Source organism: Hydra viridissima, unplaced genomic scaffold (genome assembly GCF_058129835.1).
Source record: "Hydra viridissima isolate aposymbiotic clone 2 unplaced genomic scaffold, HvirCarnegie_v1 scaffold_6, whole genome shotgun sequence".
NCBI lineage: Eukaryota > Metazoa > Cnidaria > Hydrozoa > Anthoathecata > Hydridae > Hydra > Hydra viridissima.
In genome coordinates, this window is record NW_028324305.1 from 1,121,303 (window position 1) to 1,144,730 (window position 23,428).

General features: G+C 29.7%; 3 protein-coding genes across 3 annotated transcripts; all 3 read right to left on the reverse strand.

The window, feature by feature from the left end:
• Nucleotides 1-463: 463 nt before the first annotated feature.
• LOC145190519 (uncharacterized) lies at nucleotides 464-5,244 on the reverse strand. Its single transcript, XM_080067402.2, has 2 exons — nucleotides 5,184-5,244; nucleotides 464-2,544 (listed from the first exon to the last, which is right to left on the reverse strand). Exon 2 carries the CDS (start codon nucleotides 2,535-2,537, stop codon nucleotides 1,560-1,562), a length of 978 nt encoding a protein of 325 aa, XP_079923528.2. The 5' UTR covers nucleotides 2,538-2,544; nucleotides 5,184-5,244; the 3' UTR covers nucleotides 464-1,559.
• Nucleotides 5,245-14,520: 9,276 nt separating this feature from the next.
• Nucleotides 14,521-16,518, reverse strand: LOC149886535 (uncharacterized). The gene is made up of 2 exons (XM_090089512.1): nucleotides 15,905-16,518; nucleotides 14,521-15,223 (listed from the first exon to the last, which is right to left on the reverse strand). Exons 1-2 carry the CDS (start codon nucleotides 16,130-16,132, stop codon nucleotides 14,942-14,944), a joined length of 510 nt encoding a protein of 169 aa, XP_089945638.1. The 5' UTR covers nucleotides 16,133-16,518; the 3' UTR covers nucleotides 14,521-14,941.
• Nucleotides 16,519-18,926: 2,408 nt separating this feature from the next.
• On the reverse strand, nucleotides 18,927-19,902 carry LOC149886536 (uncharacterized). Its single transcript, XM_090090504.1, has 2 exons — nucleotides 19,880-19,902; nucleotides 18,927-19,371 (listed from the first exon to the last, which is right to left on the reverse strand). The coding sequence occupies exons 1-2, from the start codon at nucleotides 19,900-19,902 to the stop codon at nucleotides 18,927-18,929; spliced, it is 468 nt and encodes a 155-aa protein (XP_089946630.1).
• Nucleotides 19,903-23,428: the final 3,526 nt, after the last annotated feature.

Below are 23,428 nucleotides of genomic sequence, written 5' to 3' on the forward strand. Positions count from 1 at the left end.
ATCCAATAAAATCAAGCATCAACTATAATCAATCAGTAATTAGTAGATGATAAAAAAAGCAATAAATATTACAGGTCATATTTATTACAAAAGAAATAAAAATTCTTTCTTTTACTCGCAATATCAAGCGGCGAGATCGCCCCGGTCTACCCTATGTTGTTTGTGCGATAAATTGATAAATTCTCCAAAATTCAAAAGTTTGACTATTTGAATACCCAAATACCATATTAATCTCCCCTTGAAATATATATTTATTACGTTTTTATAAATATTATTTATACTCAAATTGAATATTCAAAAAAGGAAAAGTCATATTTGTTAAAAGATTTTTAAAATATTTCACAAAAAATAACTAAACAAATTATCAGTAAATAACTTTTCAATTTTGTTTGTTTATTTAATACAGCATAATTTTATTGTTTATTTATGATTATCTGAACTATTACATTTTATATTATCATTATTTCTTTTTTTTCGATCTAAAACTGCTTTTTTAAATTTTAAACAGTTTTTTTTTAAAAAGGTTCCGGTAAAATTGATTAAGTGTTTCAAATTTATGTTAATTTATGTTTTATGCAGATCAAACCAGTAGATAGCGTTATTTTATTGTTGAGAAAAAGGTTAAAACTTTCTCTCACTTCAGTGTATCTTTTTAAACCAATCAAATTGTTATATCAAATTAGATTAAATTTAAACCAATCAAATTGTTTTCGCAATTTTTAATTCCTTTAAAAAGATCGGAGAAAGTTATTCATTTTATTGTTAGATTTGAAATACTTATATTTTTTGTTAAACTTTATGTTACTTTATTATTACATTATCTTTACATTACATTAAAAATAGTTATACATTAATTTTAAATTGCAAATCAATCAAAATATTTTTCGTTTCTTTTGCCGCGATTTTTAAACACGTCTTGCGACCTGTCAAAAAGAGCATTCTGCGTTTCTTAGCCATTCAGTCTAAATTTTTTATGAATTGGTAAAGATCATTTCTTAACATCAAAATAACGAAACTAAAAAAGTATAGAGTTTATTTCTTAATAGAGAAATAACGAAAATACGAAGGAGTCTCTTAAAAAAAACCAAATAAACCTAAACCAGAAAATCAAGTTACACGGGTTAAACTTGTTTTACTGGCTGAATGAACTGTTATTGTTTGCACTAACTTAAAAACAAATTCAATAAATTTTTTCATTAAAATATGTGTTTGTGTGAACTAACTTCAATCGTTGCGATAGTCTTGGAGGACTGTGCGATTACCGTTAAGTAGAAAACCTCTGGAGTGAAAAACAAACATCTTTATTTGAAAAAAAACAAAAAAAAAACCAACTAGAATTTCTTTCATGCTAACTGTACATTAATATATTCTTTTCATTTCTTCATCTTTCTCTTTTACTTCAACTGCTTTGAGCTGTTTGGTAATCAACCGCATTATTACATACAGGTTTGACGGATTGTCGAAGCCTTTACTAATTGCCGAGGAATTAACGGAGTACTGTATGGTGGACGGATTTCCTTCATATTGGCTAATCAAGGTTTAGGCGCAAAAGTTTTTTTTTATAAAAAGTTATATTGTTTAAGTCTAGTTAAAACGAGATATGCTTTTAACTGTTTCAATGCTGGTGTGCGTACTTCAGAGCAAATTGCCATTCGGCGAGGTAAAAAAAGTTTTGAGCCATCTAGATCTTCTCCATTTAAAGAATCAGGTACAGATATGCATTTTCTTAAATTATGAACAAGTTGAACGTTTACGCCTTCTGCTTCTTCGAATTCATCTGAAACGCCATCTTCGCCGTAAAATTTTTGGTGTGTTTTCATTTGAAACACTGATATCTGCTTGATCCTACTAAAGCAAGAAGAAAACGAACGTTGCAGGACTTTGCGTTTGGGCAGCATCTGTTGTTTGCTGGTTGCTTCTGGCGTCATTAAAGGAGCGTTGCTTGAAATACTGTTCCTTTCGGAGCTTGTACTCCATGATCTTCCAATCAATCTTCTTTTATTAGAAGATATATTTTTAAGCGTTTCCTCAATTTTTTTGCTGTTTGCGTCATCTATGGTTTTTGACCTCATCAACTTCCTGGGATGATTTTTTTTCGATATATTTGCTTTGATCTTAAAATCTTCTATTGTTTTTAAGTGTTGTAAGTTGTCCTCGGGTTCGCATAATGAATTAGTTTTATTTCCCCCAGCTGATGACTGTAAAACGCTCTTTTCTAATTCGTTTTCACTGGTGGATTGTTTTAGGCTGCATGCCATTTTATTATCCAAACCATTGAAAACTTCATCATCGCAAAAGTCTTCTTTTTTGGAAAATTTTTTTATATCATTAATATCGTTAGTGTTACAAGTGTCTTCAATTTCATTGTTTTGCATCGCTGCTGATCGGTTTTCTTTATCTGAAGTATATTCATGCAATAAATTACCATCTGCATAAATTTCGGCAAAGCATTTATCTGCAGTCTCATCGAGTTTTATCCAGTAAGATTTATTATGGAATCTTTTCTGCTCAAAAAAACCTGAATCACTTGTCATCATTTTTATCCTTTAACAAAAGAAAGAAGATAATAATCTTTAAAAGTAAAGAATTAGGTTTATTTATTTATTTTTTTTGATGTATTAAAGCACAAGACGCAAACAAAAAAAAAAATGATAACGAGAGTTAGAATCTCCAAAAGAATAAACTATTTTTGAAACTCTTTTATTTTGCGAAAACTGTCAGTACCAAAAAAAAAAAACTTTCAATTACCAGCAATTAACACGAGGCTAATACATTTGTTTATATGTTTATAAATTATATGTATTTAAGCAGCCAATTTATCAAAGTGGATCAGCTGTCAATTTATCTAAATAAGAAGATCAATTCTGTTTAAACTATTTTAAGAGTGCTTTTTTACCTTCATCTTGAGAATTTACAGATAATAGAAAGCAATAAAAAGTTTTCCATTTAATTTCCGGTTTAAATTACACAGCAGACTTACGATTATGTAGATTAATTACCATAGCAACCTGACTTTTAATCAATACCATTCAACTCCCTCGTATTTAATTTATTATTGATCGTTCAGTGTCGTGTAATTTAAGTCAAGAATGAAATAAGAATCAAAAAACGATCTAAAAAAACTATTATCAGGTATTTGTTATCTTTGAAAGTTTCGATTGATGAATAAATTTTGACTTCACGCATCTATCCTTTTCAAGCGCTTATCCTCATACTTACATCTTTGGATAGTGCGTGCATATTAGTATGGGTCGATTTATGCGCGGAAAAGATAATCAAGGCTCATAAACCTTAAGGTCAACAAAAAACGAATTTCATGGTTACATTGTGTGTCAGATGACAATCGTTCGATTCAAAATACCAAATTGAATTATTAATACAAGTTGAAAAATATTGATCAATAATAAGATAAAAAACTAAATGAGATATTACAATAGCACTATTCAGCAAAATGTTCTTCAATCAAATATTTTTAACATATTTTTAACATATTTTTATATATATATTTAAATATATATATATATATATATATATATATATATATATATATATATATATATATATATATATATATATATATATATATTTAAATATGTATTTGTATATATCTTTATATATATCTTAATGTTTACTGTAATTAAAGCAACACATATTATATCATATTGATTTTTTAGCACCATATTTATATATATATGTGTGTGTTTTCGTATACATCTAAAATCAAGTTTTGAAAATCTTTACGGATTTTCTAACGTTTTTTATCAAGAATGATAAATAATAGTAAAGAATAAAAGGTCTTAAGAATAATAAAATTAGTTCAATTATTTTCGTTTTTTTTTTTTTTAAACAAAAACTTACTAATAGCAAATATTTCTTCCGACAGAAACTGTGGCTGTTGTCAAAAGTAAGATATAAAGAAAAATATAATAACAAAATTGTCCAAAAAAACTGCAAACCATTCCCCTCCTTGCTTTTTCAACAAACCAAAAAAATCCTTTTCTGTAAACGTGTTAAAGGGTGAAGTCCCAATACGTTCAGCAGACAAGTTTTTCCTTGTTTTATTTTATTATTTCTTTTCTTTTTTTTGTAAAAGTAAGAAGAAATGGTTTTTAAAGTAAAGTATAAAAATACCGTACACCGTTCACTTCCTCGATATTGCAATTGCACCTGCGTTTTTCCTGCAAATATTTGCTCAACAGCGAAATCCAAAAGTTACAAAGAAATCTGAAGTTAACAGTCTATTTTTAAAATATTTCTTATTTGCATTTTGATAACTTTTTTTGAAGATGCAAAAAATATAGATTTTTTTAGAGATAAAACTTTTGAAATTTTTTTCTATGCAGTAAACTGAAAAAAGGAGATAAAGCTGAAAAAGAGAGCTAATCAAATTATATACAAAAAAAAAAAAAAAAAAAAAAGAAAAAAGAGAGAGAGAAAAAAAAAAAAAAAAGAAAGATAATAATAATAAAAAAATAAAGTAAATAATAAAAAAAAATTCATAAAATTCTTCTTTTTAAGTTTCGTTGCAATCATGATCATAAGAAGTGAAAAAAATAGTCCCTAAGTGTTTAAATAGAGTATAGAAAATATTGCAATATCTTTTAATAAATTTTGGTCCCCCGTATTTTTTTTAAAGCTTGGAGAGTTGCAAAGACAAAGTCCATTATTCAATAAACTAAAAAAACAACAGTTATTTAATGATCGATTAACTCGTTGAATTTGATAAACGTTGAAAATAAACGAATGAAACTGAGTCACTAAGTAGATATTTTTACAATATTGTTAGAGTAGCAGCAACATTATAAAATTTTGTTGATATATTTTTTCAAATCACTTCGCCTTTCAGTGGCCCGTATTTGAAAAATCATGAAATCAAAGTAGCAGTGATATCTATCATGATCTATCATGACCTGTTAGCTTAACAATATTGATATCAACAGGTCTTATTTATTTTTATTTAGATGGTTAAAAAATATACTGAAGAGTGATCGATCAGATTTTGTTAAAATGAACAATCCAACAGGAAAATAGCATAACTTATAATAAAAAGGTGACGAAGTTAGCAATACCGCCATATGTCATCATGTCATGTGCATCCAGTCACGAAATAAAATTTTAAAAATATAGATAACAACTCTACCCTCTAAGAGTAACGCGATTTTAATTAAATTTAGTTAACAAACCAGTTCAAGCTCGTGCAGCTTCTTGAGATGTAAACGCTACTTGATATTCTTTGAGAACATGTGGTAGGATTAACACCAAAGAATGTATTTTTTACGCGTTTAATTGTAGAATTCAGAAAACAAAAGTGAAAACATTAAATATTAAAACCAATTAAAAGTTCTCCATAGAAGTTTTATTTTTTTTTGCGATAAAATATAAATTGTTTTTTTAAATGGCCCTCATAAAGAGTATCAGCAGGACTTGTGCAAAAACATACTTTTAGCGTTGTTGCGGTAATTATATATATATATATATATACATATATATATATATATATATATATATATATATATATATATATATATATATATATATATATATATATATATATATATATATGTATATATATATATATATATTCTGGTACTTGAGTCCAGTTTTGGTACTTCAGATTACAATCACAGATAAAATGGGAAATTAAATTCATATTTTAGTAGGTTTTCGCATTGGCAATTAAAAAATTTAACCCACCAGTTTTTTTTGAAACAAGTAGAGCCCTTTCGTCAGTGAAATACTTTTATTTACTAGCAACAAAATAATTTTTAAAAGAAAATCAAGTGACATGAACTATACAGAAGTTAGGGAATATTTTTTTAAAAAAAAATTGCTAAATAATTGCTAATATGTTATAATATCTATAAATACAATATATATTAAAGCAAGGCGCAATCAGATCAGTTCCAAACTCAGTTTTTGGAAATCGGGCCCCTATTACTTTAACTACCAAAGAAATAGCGGCAGATTTTCAAAAGACCATCGAAAACATCGGTTTTTTGCTAAAAATCTTTGATAAAAGTTCTTGGATATCCTCCTCTCAATAAAAAAATCAGCTTCATTATTGTTATCATGTACAACGTGTTCATATTTTACATAGAAAGATATTTTGATAAAACTTGTAAATCAAAACAGAAATTAGTGTAGCTTGAGCATCCTCCCCGCCCCCCCTTCCTCCATTTTATATTGTAAAGAAAAAAGTCAAAATCTTTTTGTCTGTTCACTAATTCGTTTGCACAAATTTACTGGCTGATTACCTAAACTGCTTTACTAAAAATAGAGATTGCGATGAAAAATATTATAAAAATACGTAGGCGTGAATAAAAACACAGCCGTGAATAAAATATTGGTTACTATTATCCATATTGATGTTATCTTCCTACAGTTAACCGACATTTCTATTGACGTTTTATATTTTGATTGCAAAACCTTTAGTATTCTGTTGTAAAGAACACGTGTTCAACGAATTAACATGAAAAAAAGTCTTTTTTTATCACGGGTATCAAAGATCAATTTAACTGTACCATTTTACTAACCCATCGTTTCAACTGAAAGAGGTAAGAGTAGATAAAAAAAAGAATAATAAAAAAAAAAGAAAAAAAGTTAAACAAAAGAACAAAATTCAAAATGTAAAATTATAAAAATGTTGAGAAAGCCAATCAGTTTTAAGTTTTATTTGAGAAGAAGTAAGTATAATTGTTTCTGATAAGAAAATACTTTACCGAACACCTAATAAACATAATTTACCGAACACCTAATTTGATGGTACTTTTGTTGTGCAGATAGCTCTTTACAATTTTACAGTTATGAAACGGCAATAAAGAAGATCTTTGATTATGAATTTTTAAAATGTAAAGAACCCGCAGATAAGACAACCAAAAAGCATATGTTTGCCGTAAAGAATCTTTTTGTAATGAGAAAGATTTTCAATTATTTTCCGGCCCCGGTTCATTTGTTGTTACTCTTTTCCAGGACACTAGAAGCAACAATAAAGAGCATATTTTATAAAATCAATCACACGCTTCCAAATGATTTAAAAAAAGCAAGATTTTTATTGCTGATATGAAAAGATCTTTTAAAAGGAAGCCACTCTCTGCTGCAAGATGTTTTAGCTTCAACAGTAAAAAGTCCGCAAAAAACTTGAGAAAAAAGTTCATTCGCTGTGTTAAAAATAATGCTTTTTTTTTTTTTTATCTAAGTATTAATTCCAGAACAAAAACAATTATTCTTCCAAACAAAGACCACAAAGTAAGAAAAAAAAAAGCTACATTGATGGAAAAAGACCGTAGTCAGATGGCGCAACTTCTGAACTATAAGCGGTAAAACTTTGATACATATCAATTCTTCAAACTTGTTTGTGTTCTTTCTGGCGGCGGTATGCGGCATTGAACTGTCTTCTTGAAACAAAGAGCGTTTTTGACAAACCTATTTCTTTTTAACCAGCGCATTTTAAACTCATGCAAGTTGCTCGTAGTAAAGTTCAACGTTGATGGCGCAACTATTCGATGTAGTTTCTAAATGCAAGATTCTTTCGAAGTTCCATCTGCCGCAAATTAAGATCCTCTTTTCAAATTAATTTCTTATGAAACGAAGAGTTTGAAATTTTGGAACCCATCTCTAGTTTCGATCTTGTTTAACAAAAAAGACCCACTTTTCGTCTGATTTCACAACTCGCTTCTAAAAGCTGTCATCCAAAATATTGTTGAGCAATTGACTTCTATTTTCAAATCGTTTGTATACAAATAAAGTGTTATTTTAACACTGTGGCTGACACGTCCCCAAAGCCTAAATTACCGAACAGGTGCTTATTGAACTTTACGCATTTAAAAATTTGAGACAAATTAATGTCACTTTAGTTTAAATTACAATGATTAAAAAAGCTTTGATGAAAAGCCATTATTAAAGAGGTGATAAAAGAGAGTCATTATTATTACTGGACTTTTTGTGTAGTTTTAGCGCCAAACAAGAGTTTCACGGTTGTTCTTCATTTAGACAATTTTAATAGCTCCCGAGATTGTTTCCTGGTAAATTTTTAAAAATTGAAATATTAAATATAAAAATGATAAAATAACTTATAAATTACTTCCTCAAAACTTTTAAAGCAGATATTTAAACATCAAAATAAAGCCAATCTCCAGTCGGCGCCGTTTTCTAGATGCAGTACGCACCGTTTTCTAGATGCAGCACGCGCCGTTTTCTAGATGCAGCACGCGCATTTTGGATAATAATTTGCAATATCAAAGCTTTTTTCCTGAAATGTAAAATGTGTCATGTCATTAAACAAGAAATGTCTATGAAAGTGTAACCAGAAAAACGGGGGATGAGACCTGTGATCGAGTGCTAATAACAAAAACTTAATTGGTTTTAAAGCCTGAAACACATTGCTAAGTTATACAACTTTAGTTATCATATTTCCAGACGACAGCTGAAAGAAGATATCTGATAATATTTCAACAAACTTTCTTTATCGCCAAATAAAAAATGAATCGGAAACTTCAAATCCTTTCCTGATCTCAGCAAAACAATATGGAACTCGTGCAATTACCGTCTTCAAACTCCTTCAAAAAATTCAACATGCCAATGTTTAACTACTGACGCTTCCTCCATTCAAAAGTTAAATGGAGGAAAATTCACTTTCGCAGCCTTTCTTCCTTTTTTTGTTTTTTGCTTCATTGCGGATTATGAAAGATCATTGTTTAAAGTCAAGAAAATTGGTATTGATTGGCCAACCTAAAGTACTCTGATTTGAAATGAACGAAAAATTAACTTAAACAAAAACGTTTCATTTTGTAAATAGAGTTTAAACAGAACAAGCTGAAGATATTTCGTTCCAAAAATAAAAAAACAAAAAGGGATATTTCCAAAAAAGCTTTGCTCCCAAAAAAAACTTCAAAGGCGAGTAGAATCAAATCTCACGCATGCTCGGTCTCATCTCTGCTTTTATCTCGGCTTTTGCTCGACACCATATTGCTTCATATGATTTATTGTTACTCATGTTTGATGGTCAACAGAATGGAGATTGTTGTTCAGTGAACCATGTAAATATACAGACGCTAGTAAATAGTTATCTGCAGTTTAAATGTCACTCCAGATTACTGAACTCTGGAAGATTCCAGATAATTGGAGTTAAAATAACAATGTCGTGGTATGCTACAGAAATTCTTATTAGAAAAAAATTTAAATTGTATTAGGTTTGCACCATCTGCATATCCATTGTTGTGGAACTAAGCGACCAACATCGTTTAAAAAAAAAAGAAAAGAAAAGAAATTGCTTATTTCAACAACGCATCCCGATCCTCCTAGTGGTTCCGGATGATTAATCAAATAATCAAATATAAGACAATTTTCCCTACAATTTTCCGCTACTTCAAGTTTCTCAATGATGCACAGTGTGGAACTTCAGTTTATGGTGGCCAAAAATCAAAAACCTCGTTAAGTAAAAAGTTTATAGCCTTTTTAAAGTTATATTATGTTAACTCAGCCTCAGTGAAATCTTCGTCCTTCCAGCTTTAAAAATTTGGGAAAATTTTGGGGAAGTTTTGAGAAGATAAAAAAAAAACAACTCAAAATTTAATTTAAAAGAATTAGTTTTTTTATAAACCTTTAACGTCACATTTTATATTATTAAAATAATTTTCTTGTTAATAAACCTATTCTTTGTCAGAACTTTCATTCAGATTTTTGTCATCTTCAAATTTTTCGTCAATTTTGTCGTGTTAGTTAAAGGTTGCCTACTCAATATTTTCAGGGATAATTTCACATTCACTTGCTGTGTCTTCATCGTCGAAGATTAAAAAGTCTTTTAAAAACATGAGAAAGTTCAATGGAGGTCTTAAGTTTTTCTTTTAACCGGATTTATAAGTTGATAGGGCTAATGAGAGCGCCAGATGATACTGTCGTCCGTACAAAAATGTCTTTAAATACACTTCCCTACTTATTTTACGAGGGTGAAGTTCACGATGCTTCCTGTATAATTTATTTCTTGACTCAGCGGCTTTTTCACCCATTACTTCTAGTAGAACAAGCGAATGCAACAAACTTTCAGCAGCATGTGCTAATACTCTATGCACTTAAGATGGAATCATAGACGAAGATCCATATAATCAAGAAATGATTCACAAGTCTCAATGCAATGTAAACCCAACTTCTCTGAACTGATTTCCTGCTGGTAGCAATCAACATATTGCTGAATCGAACAATCCGGTTTTCTGGCGCACCTAAAACTTCACTTATTTAAATTGGAGAAAGCTCGTCGATAAATATTTTTGTATCTGATAAACAATTGAAAAAAAAAGGACACTTTTCTACCAGCGGCTGGGGATGCATTACATGACATGCTTGCACCTGGTACTAAAAAATCCCATATTGAATGCAGCAACCTTTTCATAGATAAACCTTAACGGGGTTTATACAATTTATCCATGAAAATGTTGCTGCGCAATTTCATATTTGAATAGTTTTCTTGAATATTAATCATCTCGAAAAAGTAAAGAAATACGAAACTGAATTTTCGGCTGAATTTTGTGACTTATATCTCAATCAATCTAAACAAATTTTTAAATGTCCAACAAAGATAAAATTTATGATATTTTTTCTTAAATTTTGATTTTACGAGAAAATTAGAACGATAAGCCAAAAAAAAAAAGAAGCATTTTTTGAAAGTGGTTTCTAAAAACTACATTTAACTTTGGTTTTAGCGATATATAGATGTGGCAAGTTTTTTCTTTACCATACAAATGCTTTTTTTAAAAAAAAATTCTTTAAGAGTATGATTTACGATTTTTTTTCTCTTTGCAATTTTTGACTTCATCACTAAATATGTAACTTAGAACATAACTTATATAAATTAGAAATAACTGAGGCATAGCTTAGAACAATCGTATTTTGGATGTTTTTTTTTTATAGAACTTTAAAATGCGACTTTTTTGATTTTTGACTGCCTGATTCCACTCTGTGAGATGTAATCACCTGTAATACAGAAAGTTGTTTTGCAGCGTTTAACCGTACATATTTCCACAGAAAGGCCACAGCCCGTAGAGATTACTTCTGTATACATGGCTTGGGACACACGTGACAAGTCAAATATCATTTCTTCAGGAACAAAGCCTTGCTCCCATTTGTCAAAGAATTGAAATCAAGCTCAATGATTTTTTGGGAATCGAAAAGCCATGAAGTAAAAAAACAAGAAAATGCTACTCGACGTACTTCCAAAAAAAACTCTTAACAAAGTTTTTTGATAAAACCTGCTACAGCTCTTTTAGAAACGTTTTTAAGAAGTTAATTTCGGAGTTGAAGTTAATTTAACAAATCAAATTAATTTATCGAATGAAATACAACAACAAAAAAAAATAATGATAAAATAAAATAAAACAAACTTCAAAACACATCATAAAAAAATAACATATTCAACAATTTTAAAGTCGAAACAAATATCAAAGTCGAACCATACCATAATTTTAATTTCATTTTGGTTGAATGAATTAAAGAAATTGAATTTAGATTATTTTTAAATTGTTTAATCGAGTTAATGACGTCAATGTCTGAAGAAAGCCGCATTCTTCACAAAAATCAAACAAAAATGTTTCTTACAAAATTAATACTGAGATCTTTAAAACAATACCTTCTCCAAAATATACAGTGGCAAAGATGTTTATAAATTGTATTTTATAATAACATTATTACAATGAATTCAAAGAAACTGAATGCTAAACTAAGAAACCATCGAACGTCGAACCATGGAACGAATTTTATTTTTAACAATACTTATAAGTTTGAAATCTCGCGTTCAGAAAAACGTTTCAGCAGAAAAAATCTCGCGTTTAGTCTAAGTTGGCAGAAAAAAATTTGCGTTTAGTCTAAGTTGGCAGAAAAAATCTTGCGTTTAATTTGATTTCTATTTATTTCAATTAAGCAGAAAAAGTAAAACGATGATAACATCGATTGGAATCAAAACAATGTAATTTATGTAAAGATGGCAGAATAAAATGGGTTTAGTAGTAATAACTAGAATGATGAAAAAAAAAAAGATATGGCATTTAGCAGAATTTAACTGCAAGGTTGATGATTTTAAAAAAAACTTTTAAACAACAAATCGTCAAACTGCAGAATGAGAAGACCAAAAGGAATCTCGAAGGAGAAATAGGAATCGAAGAATCAAGAGTTTTAAAGAGGTTTGTCACAAAGTTTAACTGTAGTTCGATTTAGAAGTTCCAACGCAACATTTTGTAAAGTCAATTGGCGATGAGTTCGAAAAGAGTACAAAACAAACTCCTGTTACCATGCTATTGAAACCCACCTGCTATTACCGATTTCTTTAAAAAAACACTGGAAGTAACCTTTGGACAGATAAAGGTTACTTCCAGAGATTTTGAAGCTAACGTAAAGTATTTACAAAATTAAATTTAGTTTGAAAATACCAGAATAATGGTTGAAAATAACAGAATCATTTTTTTTTTAAATTTTAAATTGCAAACACAAAAAAGGGAAGGGGATAATTGTTTGAATGCTCGGAGTTAATTAGACAGGAGAAGTATTTTTCTCCGTTTGTTAACTTTTCATACTGCTGGGGCAAGATGTTTTGATGAGTTGCGTACAGTAAACGGTAAGACGGTTGAAACATTTCGTGATGCTTTCTGTCAAAGAAGTTTATTGCAAAGTGATGATGATTGGGATAATGCCATTTCCGAAGCTGGAACAACTCAATTGCCTAGACAAATTAGGCAGTTGTTTTCTTTTTTTGACATTCTGTGACTAATGATCCTTTGCATTTGAAGAAAACATTTAAAAACTTTATGATTGAAGTTTTCATTCGCAGAATGTCACCTTTAATGTAGAGCATGGTGCTTTCGCTCACGTTGAGAAAATTATCATTCAGTATGGTAAAATTAGTTAGTTACAATCTTTCTTCTTTAGAAATTGAACAACATCTAGAAGTCTTTTGTTGAGAACGCTATTAATTAAGAGTTTTGAACTAAACTGGTGTTAAATGTAAACCAATTTGGTGCTACAAATACAATTATTACTGCAATAAAATAATGGTAATCAATTTTCAAGATATGGTAATCAATTCTCAAGATTGTTTTTTATGGATGGTCCTGCCGATTGTGGTGAAAAATTTGCCTACAACCCCTTTAAATTGATCTTTCCAATTTTAGAATCAAACTCTTGCAAATTGATTCCCAATTCCGCATTTCGGGGAAATTTCTAAGTAAAGTTAAGTTGCTCTTTTTTAACAAGTTGTTACAAGAAATTTTTCTATAACACGTTTTTCCTTTAGTGGAAAAGTTGTTCTTTTAGGGGGTGATTTCTAGCAAAAAACTTCATGTTGTGCACAGAAGACGATCAACTGAAATTATTTAGAAATGTTTAAAAAAGTTCTGCATTGTGTTAATATCTTGAGAATTCTAATAAACTGAAAATATGAGTGTTGCTGATGGAAAGGAGGAACTTTCTCAATGGCTTAGGAGATGGAACCTGCCAAAGTTGAAACTCCCATAAATGTATTTAAATTCCTAATCAATGCGTCCTCAATGACAAAGAATCAATAATTGATTCTTTGTACTGCCAAATGTTCTTTTTACAATTATTGTAAAAAGAATATTTGGCAGTACTCGGTGAGCTGATTGTGCTAAATACCTTATCCTTACACCTGCTAATGTTGATATATGATATTAGCAATGCTGAGTTAGTAAAAAGGGAGTTGCTGGCAAGTTTCTAAAACATTCGTGCTGCTAGTTTCTATTTTCTAAATTCAATCTTACTGGTTAAATAGCAACTACTAAATAAACATAAATTACTTTTGTAACGGTTAGTAACGTTATCGGAGTTAATCGTGCCTTAGTTGTTTAGAAATGTTGGCAAGTAACAAAGTTGCTGAAATCAAAATTAATATGCCTAAAATAGAAATATTTGCTATAAATTTATGCTTTTTTTAGCATTTCATTTGACTAGTAAATACTCTGTATTCTTCACATGAATTCTTTATTCTGGTAGGAGGTTTGTTTGTTTAAGGAAGAGGGGTGAGAGAGACCAATTTTCCCATCACAAAAGTAGGTGGTAGTCTAGAAAGAAATATGTTAGAACAAGTTTATGATGGGACCGTTAGCTTAGTTTTGATCTCTTTAAAGAGTTTTCAAAGTTTAGCTCTCTAATTAATTAATTTTATTAGAAAATAGATTTCATTACTTCCGTCTTGTCCTTAATAATCTAGACGTGGAAGGGGAAGGTATTGACATAAGAGCGCACTATGATATATAAAATTGATGTGTATATACCATTTATATATGATTGAACATGTGGGTAATTATGCTCATTTGCTTGATTAACTGATGAGGCAATACCAAGTAAGTTGAATTTCGACGGGTAATTGATATACCAATTTAGTTATAAGCTTGAAGAAAAAAAAATTATTTGCAACTGCTCAATGGGAAGAGGGTTAGAGGGGGAATGGTCTAAATGGTCTGAGTGGTTGATAGGAACAAACAAAAAAAAAAACTGTTACACTTTTAAAAAAAAAATCGGTGCTTTTAAAAATGCAGTCATTTAAATTTTTTTACTACACGTAAAATAAATAATTTAGGTACAAATATATTTTATCAATAGTTAATTATATTCTTTGCGCTTTAAAGTTACGTCAGGCACCACGTGATTAAGTTTAGACTTTAATTAAGCCAAGTCTCAATAGAACTTGAGAGCTGATGACGTTATGCTTTCACTAAACAATTTCCAGTAAATAAGAATGAAACAAATTTTCTTTCCGGAAGATTTTTTTTAATTAGCGGAAAACATAAATTATCTGTTGTTTATTAAAACAAGATGTCCTATGCACTCACAAGGGTTTTCTTTGTTAATTAGATTGGCATATTTACTCTTTAACAGCTTGAAATGCTTTGCTTGCTGGAAACGGTATTTTTTTAGATTTATTTTTCTGCACGTGAGTGGAATACTAAACATTTTCGATAATGATATCTCTATGGTTATATATTTTCCACACTTGATTGGCCGATAAAATGGGTCGCAATAGCTTAAGTGGGTAATCTTCTCTCTTGCAATGATACAAGAGGTAAACGATAGCTAATATACATACAATATATAAACATAAGCATGTCGATGACAAACATTTTTGGCTCGCTATCCATAATACCAGAGTTACAAAAGCCGACATAATGACAACATAAACCACAAAAGCGCCAGTCATAAAATCACAAACACCTTCAGGACATTTCCACTACAAAACGAACAAAATAAACGTAGATTAGATAAAATATAAAAATAAAATTTTCAAAGCTTCTTTAAAGCAACGAAAATAGCGTAGGTTCTCTCTTTTTGTAAACAGTTTATATTACAAAGAAACGTTTGCTAAAATGTTCCTCTGATTTTCTATTCGGTATTTTACGAGTCTTGTTGGAATGAATCAAACAAAACTATTCAAAATAACAAAAGAAAATTTCAAGGCAAAAAACTGTCAAAAAGTCAAACAAAAAATAACAAGATAAGTAAACAGATTTATCAGATGTTGCAATCGTGTAAATGCTAATGTCGAGTGTCAAAAGCGAGAAGTGGTACGCAGAAAACCGTTGGTGCGCAAAAGCTCCCTGCGTTTTTACTGATTAAGGCAGCCCTGAATAATATTATCGCGTTTTTTTTTAGTTACTAAAATAATTTTCGAAAAGTAAAAAGTTGACAAAATGCTAAGCCGAATATGTTTATAATCATTTTACGCTCACTATACGTGCACAAGTACCTATTGCCTGCTTTTTCGGAGAACACTATTGCCCAGGCTCGATATTGCAAATTACATTATTTAACAGTACCGCAGCAATATATATATATATATATATATATATATATATATATATATATATATATATATATATATATATATATATATAAAATTAAAACATTTTACCTTGTAAATTGGTTTATATCCCAAGGGAATTATACTTATCGGTGATAAGCATATTTCACATGATGATTTTACGCACGTGTTTTTCTCTGTATGTTGTGTAAGCCATTTTATCAAGCAGTTTTCATGGACATACTTCATACTTCCTGAGCATTCGCAAGGAGCTATCATCCCATTTCCATTCTCTAAGCAAATACGACAAGTGCATTCTTGGACTAATACCAACGACATGTTGTAACCTGCTCGTGTTGATTTTCGAACAGGTATTTAGAGGTAACAAAGTTTCTAATATTTTCACAGAAGCCACATCGGTGTGTACAGCATAAATGATTTTTCTGCATAAATATTTTTTTGGTGAATTCGATTTTTTTCTGAAATTCTTTTGTGGACTGATCTTTTGTGTAATTTTTTTTAATAAAGTTAAAAGTTCTAAAGCAAAAACCACAGTAACCCTCTTACCACTTTCGCTATCAGAAGTTAATATAATTTCAGTACTTGAATAACTGGCGCGATTTGTTTTTTTTTTTTTAACTCTGGAAAATCTTTTTCCCTACCTTCCGTAATCTCATTTTTACCATCCGTAATTTCGTTTATTTTACATACACCTCGGTAGTTACAAAACAACACTTATCATTTTTTACTTTTAGTATACCAGCGCAATGTTTATAAACATGAAAAGTCATACGAAAAACAAAAACGTCGGAAAGATCGAAAATATGTGAAAGTTATTTGACGACAAAGTTAACATACGAATCAAAATTTCGCAAGTCGGAAAAGACAACTTTTTTATTTTTATACAAAATTAGGAGGAAAGTACTAATGATGATGAAAGTAATAATGATGATGGCAATGATGGTGGGAATATTGATAGCGATGATGATGATGATGATGATGATGATGATGATGATGATGATGATGATGATGATGATGATGATGATGATAAGGAGGATGATAAGGAGGATGATAAGGAGGATGATGAGGATGATAGAGATATTTATACAAAATACAAGCTAAATTTAAGATGGCACTAAAACTTTTATAACAAAAATAAATAATCAATAAACAAAACGCAAGTTTGAGGTATTTTATATCAAAAAATTGAATTATGCAACTTTTTGAAAAAATTTGGAAAAAAAACTTAAAATTGCCTTGCTTATCCAAGTTTTGACATATAAAAAAGAAAATGGCGCAAAATGAGACATCTTTAGATTAGAAGATGCAGTTGCTATGAAACTCTTAAAAATACATTCCTTATACTTACAAGCAGGATTTGTAAAACTTTTAAACTCTTTAATTTCGTTCATAAAAAATTGTCCATTATGTCCACTTACTGAGAAAACGTATAAACCCTAAAAATATATATATTCAGTCCATAAGCCGGAACTCCTGCATGAGTGTGGATTTTTGTATAAAAATGTTTTAGAAGTGTTCAATCGTCCCATCCTTAGATATTACCTTCTGCGTCTTTTTTTTTTTTTTAACACGGATAATCGAGGCAATTTTTTTTTTTTTTTTTCATTCTGTAGAAAAGTTTTTCACTTCAGTTTTTCATACATAAAACCTCAAACTTTCATACTGTTCATTGATTTTCCACGTAATTAGAGTTTTAGTACCACCTTAAAATTGCACAAACCAAAAGTAGATCACAAAACAAATCAAAAATCAGATTATTTCAAAAGGAATGGAATTAAAGGAATACTCGAAGAAAAGGTTTTTCACAGTTAAACAAAAAACCGGACATGAAACATTTTCAAACATTTTTTTCCTCCAGGAAGTGTTGTCATACTGAAAATACTAACATCAAATGTTATACATTTTCCGTGACAAGCAAAAAATCAAACTTTGTTTCAAACATTTAAAACGAGATAAGTTTTTTTGTTCTTAAAAAATAAAGATGAAATGAGTTTTCTTAGTTTACATAAACAAAGAATAAATTACATAAATTACATAAACAAAACACGTGACAAACTTTATAATCAATCAAAATATGTTAATAGTTTATCAACGAACGACACGACAAAAAAAAAAAAAAAAGAAATAAACGACTGATATCTCCAGATAGAAGCAGTGATAATTTCATTTTAAGATTTTAAACCAGTTTCGTTTTTATTTCATTTTTGCTTATCTCATTTCAGTTACAGTTTTGTTTTCGTTTTATAGCTAATTTTATTTTCGTTTCTATTTCGTTTTTGAATATTAATTTCAGTTTCACAACCTCGTTTCAGTTTCAAAAAAAGATATCGTTTTTATTTCGTTTCATATACTGAAGCTTAATATACAGCCTAAGAGCAGTACAATCACTGGCTAGTACACATTAAAAAACGAAGCAACTGAATAGTGTTACATTAAGTAGAGCAGATGTAAAGAGACATAACTAGTATGTCTCAAAATGTTTTTTTTAGAAGTATAGAATTTTCAAAAAGAACAAAATCAAAGATGATTTTTTTTAAACTGAAATGAAATTGACTTTATTTGAAAGATAATCGTTTTGGATTATAATCTTTTAAGATTATAATTTAAATATGATTTCTGGCATATGACCGCCGCAGCTGGCTCTGACGTAGTCTTATCTGGAGGTTCAATTTTTGATGATGTCCTCCAAGTAGTCAATCGTTTCAGGCTTATCAGCGTAGACTAACAACTTCACATATCCCGACAGAAAATAGTCTCACGGTGTTAAATCGCACTACGTCGGATGCTAATTCACGGGTCCGAAACGTGAAACTATGCGATTACCTAACGTTTCCTTCAATAAATCAATTGTGGTACGAGGTGTGTGAAATGTTGCGCCGCCTTGTTGAAACCACAGCTCCTGCACATCGTGGTTGTTCAATTGAGAAATGAAAAAGCCAGTAATTATGGCTCTAAAGCGGTCACCATTGACTGCAACGTTTTGGCCAGCTTCGTTTTTGAAGAAGTACGGACCAATGATTCCACCAGCCCATAAAACGCACCAAACAGTCAGTTTTTCTGAATGTAATGGCATCTCAACATACACTTGAGGATTATCTTCACTACAAATACGTCAGTTTTGTTTATTGACGTAGCTATTCAACCAAAAATGAGCTTCATCACTAAACAAAATTCGCTTATGAAAATCAGGATCAACGGCAATCTCGTCTTGAGCCCCTTCGCCGAATCTACTCCTTGCTAGGTGACCGTGTGGCTTCAATTCTTGCACGAGTTGGATTTTATAAGCACGCAAACCAAGATCTTTCTGCATACTCTTCCATAAGGTGGATGAACAAATATCCAATTGCTGTGCACGATGGCGGATAGACTGATTCGGGTCTTCCTCTATGCTACGCTCTACAGCAGCGACAACTTCTTCTGTACGCACTGTACAACGCCTCTGTGGATGCGTATTATCATTTAGAGTAAACGTGGTGCGTAAATATTTTATGGTTAAGTGAATTGATTGCTCTGATGGATGATTATGCTGACCATAAAATGGACGTAGTTCACGATATCTATTTCCATAGACGAATAAAAGATGGACGTGCAACTCATTATTTTACATCAAAGAGGCCGCAGAAATCACCGAGCCATGCGAGTTTCCGACAAACTCTAAATTTTCACCTGTCAACAAAAAAAATCTATTAAATGGCTGTCCACAGTTTTAAAACAGAAACTCTGATCACGTGGTATTAGTTTAAACTTTTATAGCATTTATTTAATAAGTATGTTCAGGATAAAGTAACCACTTCACGCGTTGACAATTACTAAACAAATTACTCTATGGTAAAGGAAATTAGTTGTCGGTACGAACCATAGATATATAAAACATTTTTTATATATCGTCGCCTTAGAGGGCAGAGGTTCTATCTCCATTTTGGATAGTTTTGCAGGAGAACAAAAACAAAGTTTGAGCATTAAGCATAAATCAGCAATTTCATTTTTTGTTAGTGTTAATGTTTTTTGATCAATTAGAACTATCAAACATGATAGGAGTAATTCAACTTTTTTGAAATTATTAACATTGAAGATGTCCCTAAAGTCATAGTTGAATTTGAGCACAACATGGAGATAGAACCTCTGCCCTCTAAGGCGACGATATATGGTACAAACAGATTTTCATCATTTTTTCAAGATGAACATTAGGGAACTTTTTTCGTGTGAACAAAGTCTATCAATGTTAAATGGACCTGTAAGGATAATTTTAAAATGACAAAAAAAAGTATAGCGAAATATAAAAAAGCTTAAATAATTTTTTTTTTCAAGATTCGGTTTCATTTCAAGTTGGTGTATTTTCTAATGGACTTTTTTATAATTCATTTGATAAAGCAAAACCTTTTAAAAAATTATTCAAATTTATAATTATCTTGCAAAATGCGGCCAGATATTTCATGTTTTCGCTTTTCATATTTCATGTATTATTTCATTTGTCATAAAAAGCACATAATAATCTATTTGTTTATGTCAAATAAAAATTAGTTTATATATAGATGGTAAGTCATATTATATTAATATTAAATACTTGGTTATTCTTGCTGTTTGCCATAAATTGGCTTTGCTAAATTCTTTAAAACTGTGACAGGTTATTTTTTTCGTTATTGTATTTATAATCATTTTAAGTGTAAGTTATTTATCCTTAACTGCATATATTTCTGTTGTTAAACATAAAAATAGAAAATTCTATAATATTCATAAACTAGAAGTCTACAGCATTATAGTAGATGGAGTAGTTCCCTGGACATGAAACCATTGCGCACTAGGTAACTACAAAACTACCCAGCAAGCTCACAACGTTGAAACAACGTTGAAATAACGTTGATCGACGTTGATCAATGTTATTTCAACGTTGTTTCAACGTTGTGAGCTTGCTGGGTAGTTGATATTTTGTATTATTTATTATATCTTTAGTTATTCATGTACTAAAGTATTTAAGTAAATGGTCTCAATTTCTATATTATCATCAGCGTTATTTCTTAAAATATTAAGAATGTCTATCTATATAAAATTAAGCTTGAAACTTGGTTCTATTGCTGTTATCTTTGATAACTAAAAGAAAGTTGATGTGACTGGTTAGACGAGACCAAAAATTTTCGACGAATCCGACAGACTTTAATATAATTTAATTTCTATTATTTAAAACAAAGATTTGTAACAGTACTTAACGAGTATGGTTTGCAAAAAAGAAAAACAAAATCGTATTTCGAACAGAACCGTGATTTTCAAAATTAATTTGCACAATTTAGAAGCGTTGTTCAAGCGTCAGTCTATTCGTGCTGAAATGGCAAACCAAACTAAAGATAAATAACTTGACAGCAGTCGAAATCCCCGCTAGTTAAAAATGTTTTGCTAACTTACATTTCTATACCTCTAAAAAAAAAACTATTTCAGGTGTAACTTTTGTAGAAAATCGCGGCAGAAAAAAAAAGAAAACGATAAAAAGCACAGCAACAAAATGCCACATTTTTATTAGCAATTCTTTATAAGAATGTTAAGAACTCATAATAAGAATTCTTAACATTCTTATTAAGAATTCTTAACATTCTTATAAAGAATTCTTAACATTCTTATTAAGAATTCTTAACATTCTTATTAAGAATTCTTAAAAATAAAAATGTTAAGAATTCTTAATAAGAATCTGGCATTTTATTGCTGTGCTATTTGATTTTCATTTTTTTTTTTTTTTTTTTTTTTTTTTTTTTTTTCACGGTGATTTTCTACTGACCCTACTTATGTCTTTGAAATTTTAAGGTTTCGCTAAAATTGCCGCAAAGTAAGTTTGACAATAATACTTTGGATCTCTTGCTTATTTCTACGAACTACATGTGATATCCGTTTTTTAAAAATGTCTTCGTTTTTATTTCGTTTTCTTTGAACAAAAATGTTTGATTTTCATTTTTATTTCGTTTTCGTTAACGAAAATACACTGGATAGAAGTAATCAAAGAACACCACCACAAAAGCAATGTATTCTTTGATCACTTCCCTAGGCTACTGTTTAAGCGTCTAAATAAAGATGAAGCTCACGACATAAAATTTACATCGATAGATAAAGTTACTTGATGAGCTTCATCATGTAGAGTTATTGAATGGAAAAAATAAAAATTCGAAAATGTTGAAAGAAAATCAACGAAGATTTTTAAACAGGAACTGTGGCAACTTTGAAACTTTTTTTTTTTAAAGAAAGAATCCAAACAAGAATGGACAGCCGCATGTTACCTGAGTAAACGGATCAAAATCCAGAAAAAGGTACCAACAGTTCAAACTGGCTTCCTTGATCCAGAAGTGTAAATGTGATAGAATAAATTATATAATTAAAAGGTAAAAATTTTTCAGAACCAAGAAATTATTTGGAGGATAGTTTTATAATCTGCTTTATCAAAAAAGTGTAAAAAAAGTGAAATTTTCGTGATTTAGCATTTAAAAGCGTAAAATATTTAATATCAAATACTGATGGTTTTTTTTAAAGATTTTGAAATTCTTAGAAGTTTTTTTTATTATTTAATTAAAATATACCCTTATTTATACAACTAAAATTTAAATTTTCAATTACACATGAGCAATCTTTAACTTCATAAAATTATTTTGCAATTTAAGTTTCATGTACAGTTTTATTATACATAGTTTACATCGTAGTTCAGCAACTCATCGTTTTTATTAGAAATTTTACATGTTTCATCTATTATATACATTAAATATTTTACATACTTCATATATTATATATCTTAAAGATTTTACATATTTCATATGCTACATATCTTTAATATTGTACATATTTCATCTGTAATATATATTAAATATTTTGTATATTTCATATTTTCTACGGAAATTTTTTATGCCATTATCAGCACCGTTAACGGAGGTAAGTTCACTTGGAAATCCTTGATTGAACTCCGGAGATTTTCTTTTTTCTTATTTATGGTTATGGACGTTAGCTTTAACTTCTACAAGTGTTCTCAACGAGTCCTCTTCGGGTTAGTATGATCTGAAAATTGCGATTTAGGGCAGGAGCACCTAGTGCATGGGAAGCTTGACCTGTATGACAACAAACCATTATTTTTACAAGTTTAAGAATCAAAAAATGAGTTATTTTATAAAGGTATTTAAACAACTTGAAGAAAGTCGAGTATTGGTATATTCACACTTACTGTTAGTGGCAATTGAATGCTTATTCACTGGTGTATCTGTAAACGTTTGATCACCATTAATTGAGTGTTGAAATGTCAGTAGTGAATTAGCAGTGATAATCACCATTGAAATAACATCAAATCACTTGTGATTTTAAACTTACTGTTGGAAGTGATTAAGTTTCACTGGATTTCTGTAAACCTTGCTTATTGATGATTTCTTATGAAATCTTCACTTACAAAAAAACATTAATATAACGAGATTTTTATTACCACTGTCAATCACTGATAAAAATTATCTAGGCGCCAAACAGATTTGTAGTTAATGCAATAAACAACAATAAACAATAAAACAATAACAAAAACAAGCAATAAACAACAATAATAGAAGTTAATTTTCAAATTGAAATGAATAAAAAAAATACCGAGGGAATTGGAATTCCTCTCAT

What these genes read in the sequence shown, in the direction of transcription:
- LOC145190519 (XM_080067402.2), bottom strand. Translation starts at nt 2,537, where the DNA reads ATGATGACAAGTGATTCAGGTTTTTTTGAGCAGAAAAGATTCCATAAT.
- LOC149886536 (XM_090090504.1), bottom strand. Translation starts at nt 19,902, where the DNA reads ATGACTTTAGGGACATCTTCAAT. An exon ending in ACTTTAGGGACATCTTCAAT is followed by an intron (nt 19,372 to 19,879) that starts GTTAATAATTTC and finishes CTATGGAAATAG; the next exon opens with ATATCGTGAACTACGTCCAT.
- LOC149886535 (XM_090089512.1), bottom strand. Translation starts at nt 16,132, where the DNA reads ATGTCGTTGGTATTAGTCCAAGAATGCACTTGTCGTATTTGCTTAGAG. An exon ending in GATATAAACCAATTTACAAG is followed by an intron (nt 15,224 to 15,904) that starts GTAAAATGTTTT and finishes TTCGTTTTGTAG; the next exon opens with TGGAAATGTCCTGAAGGTGT.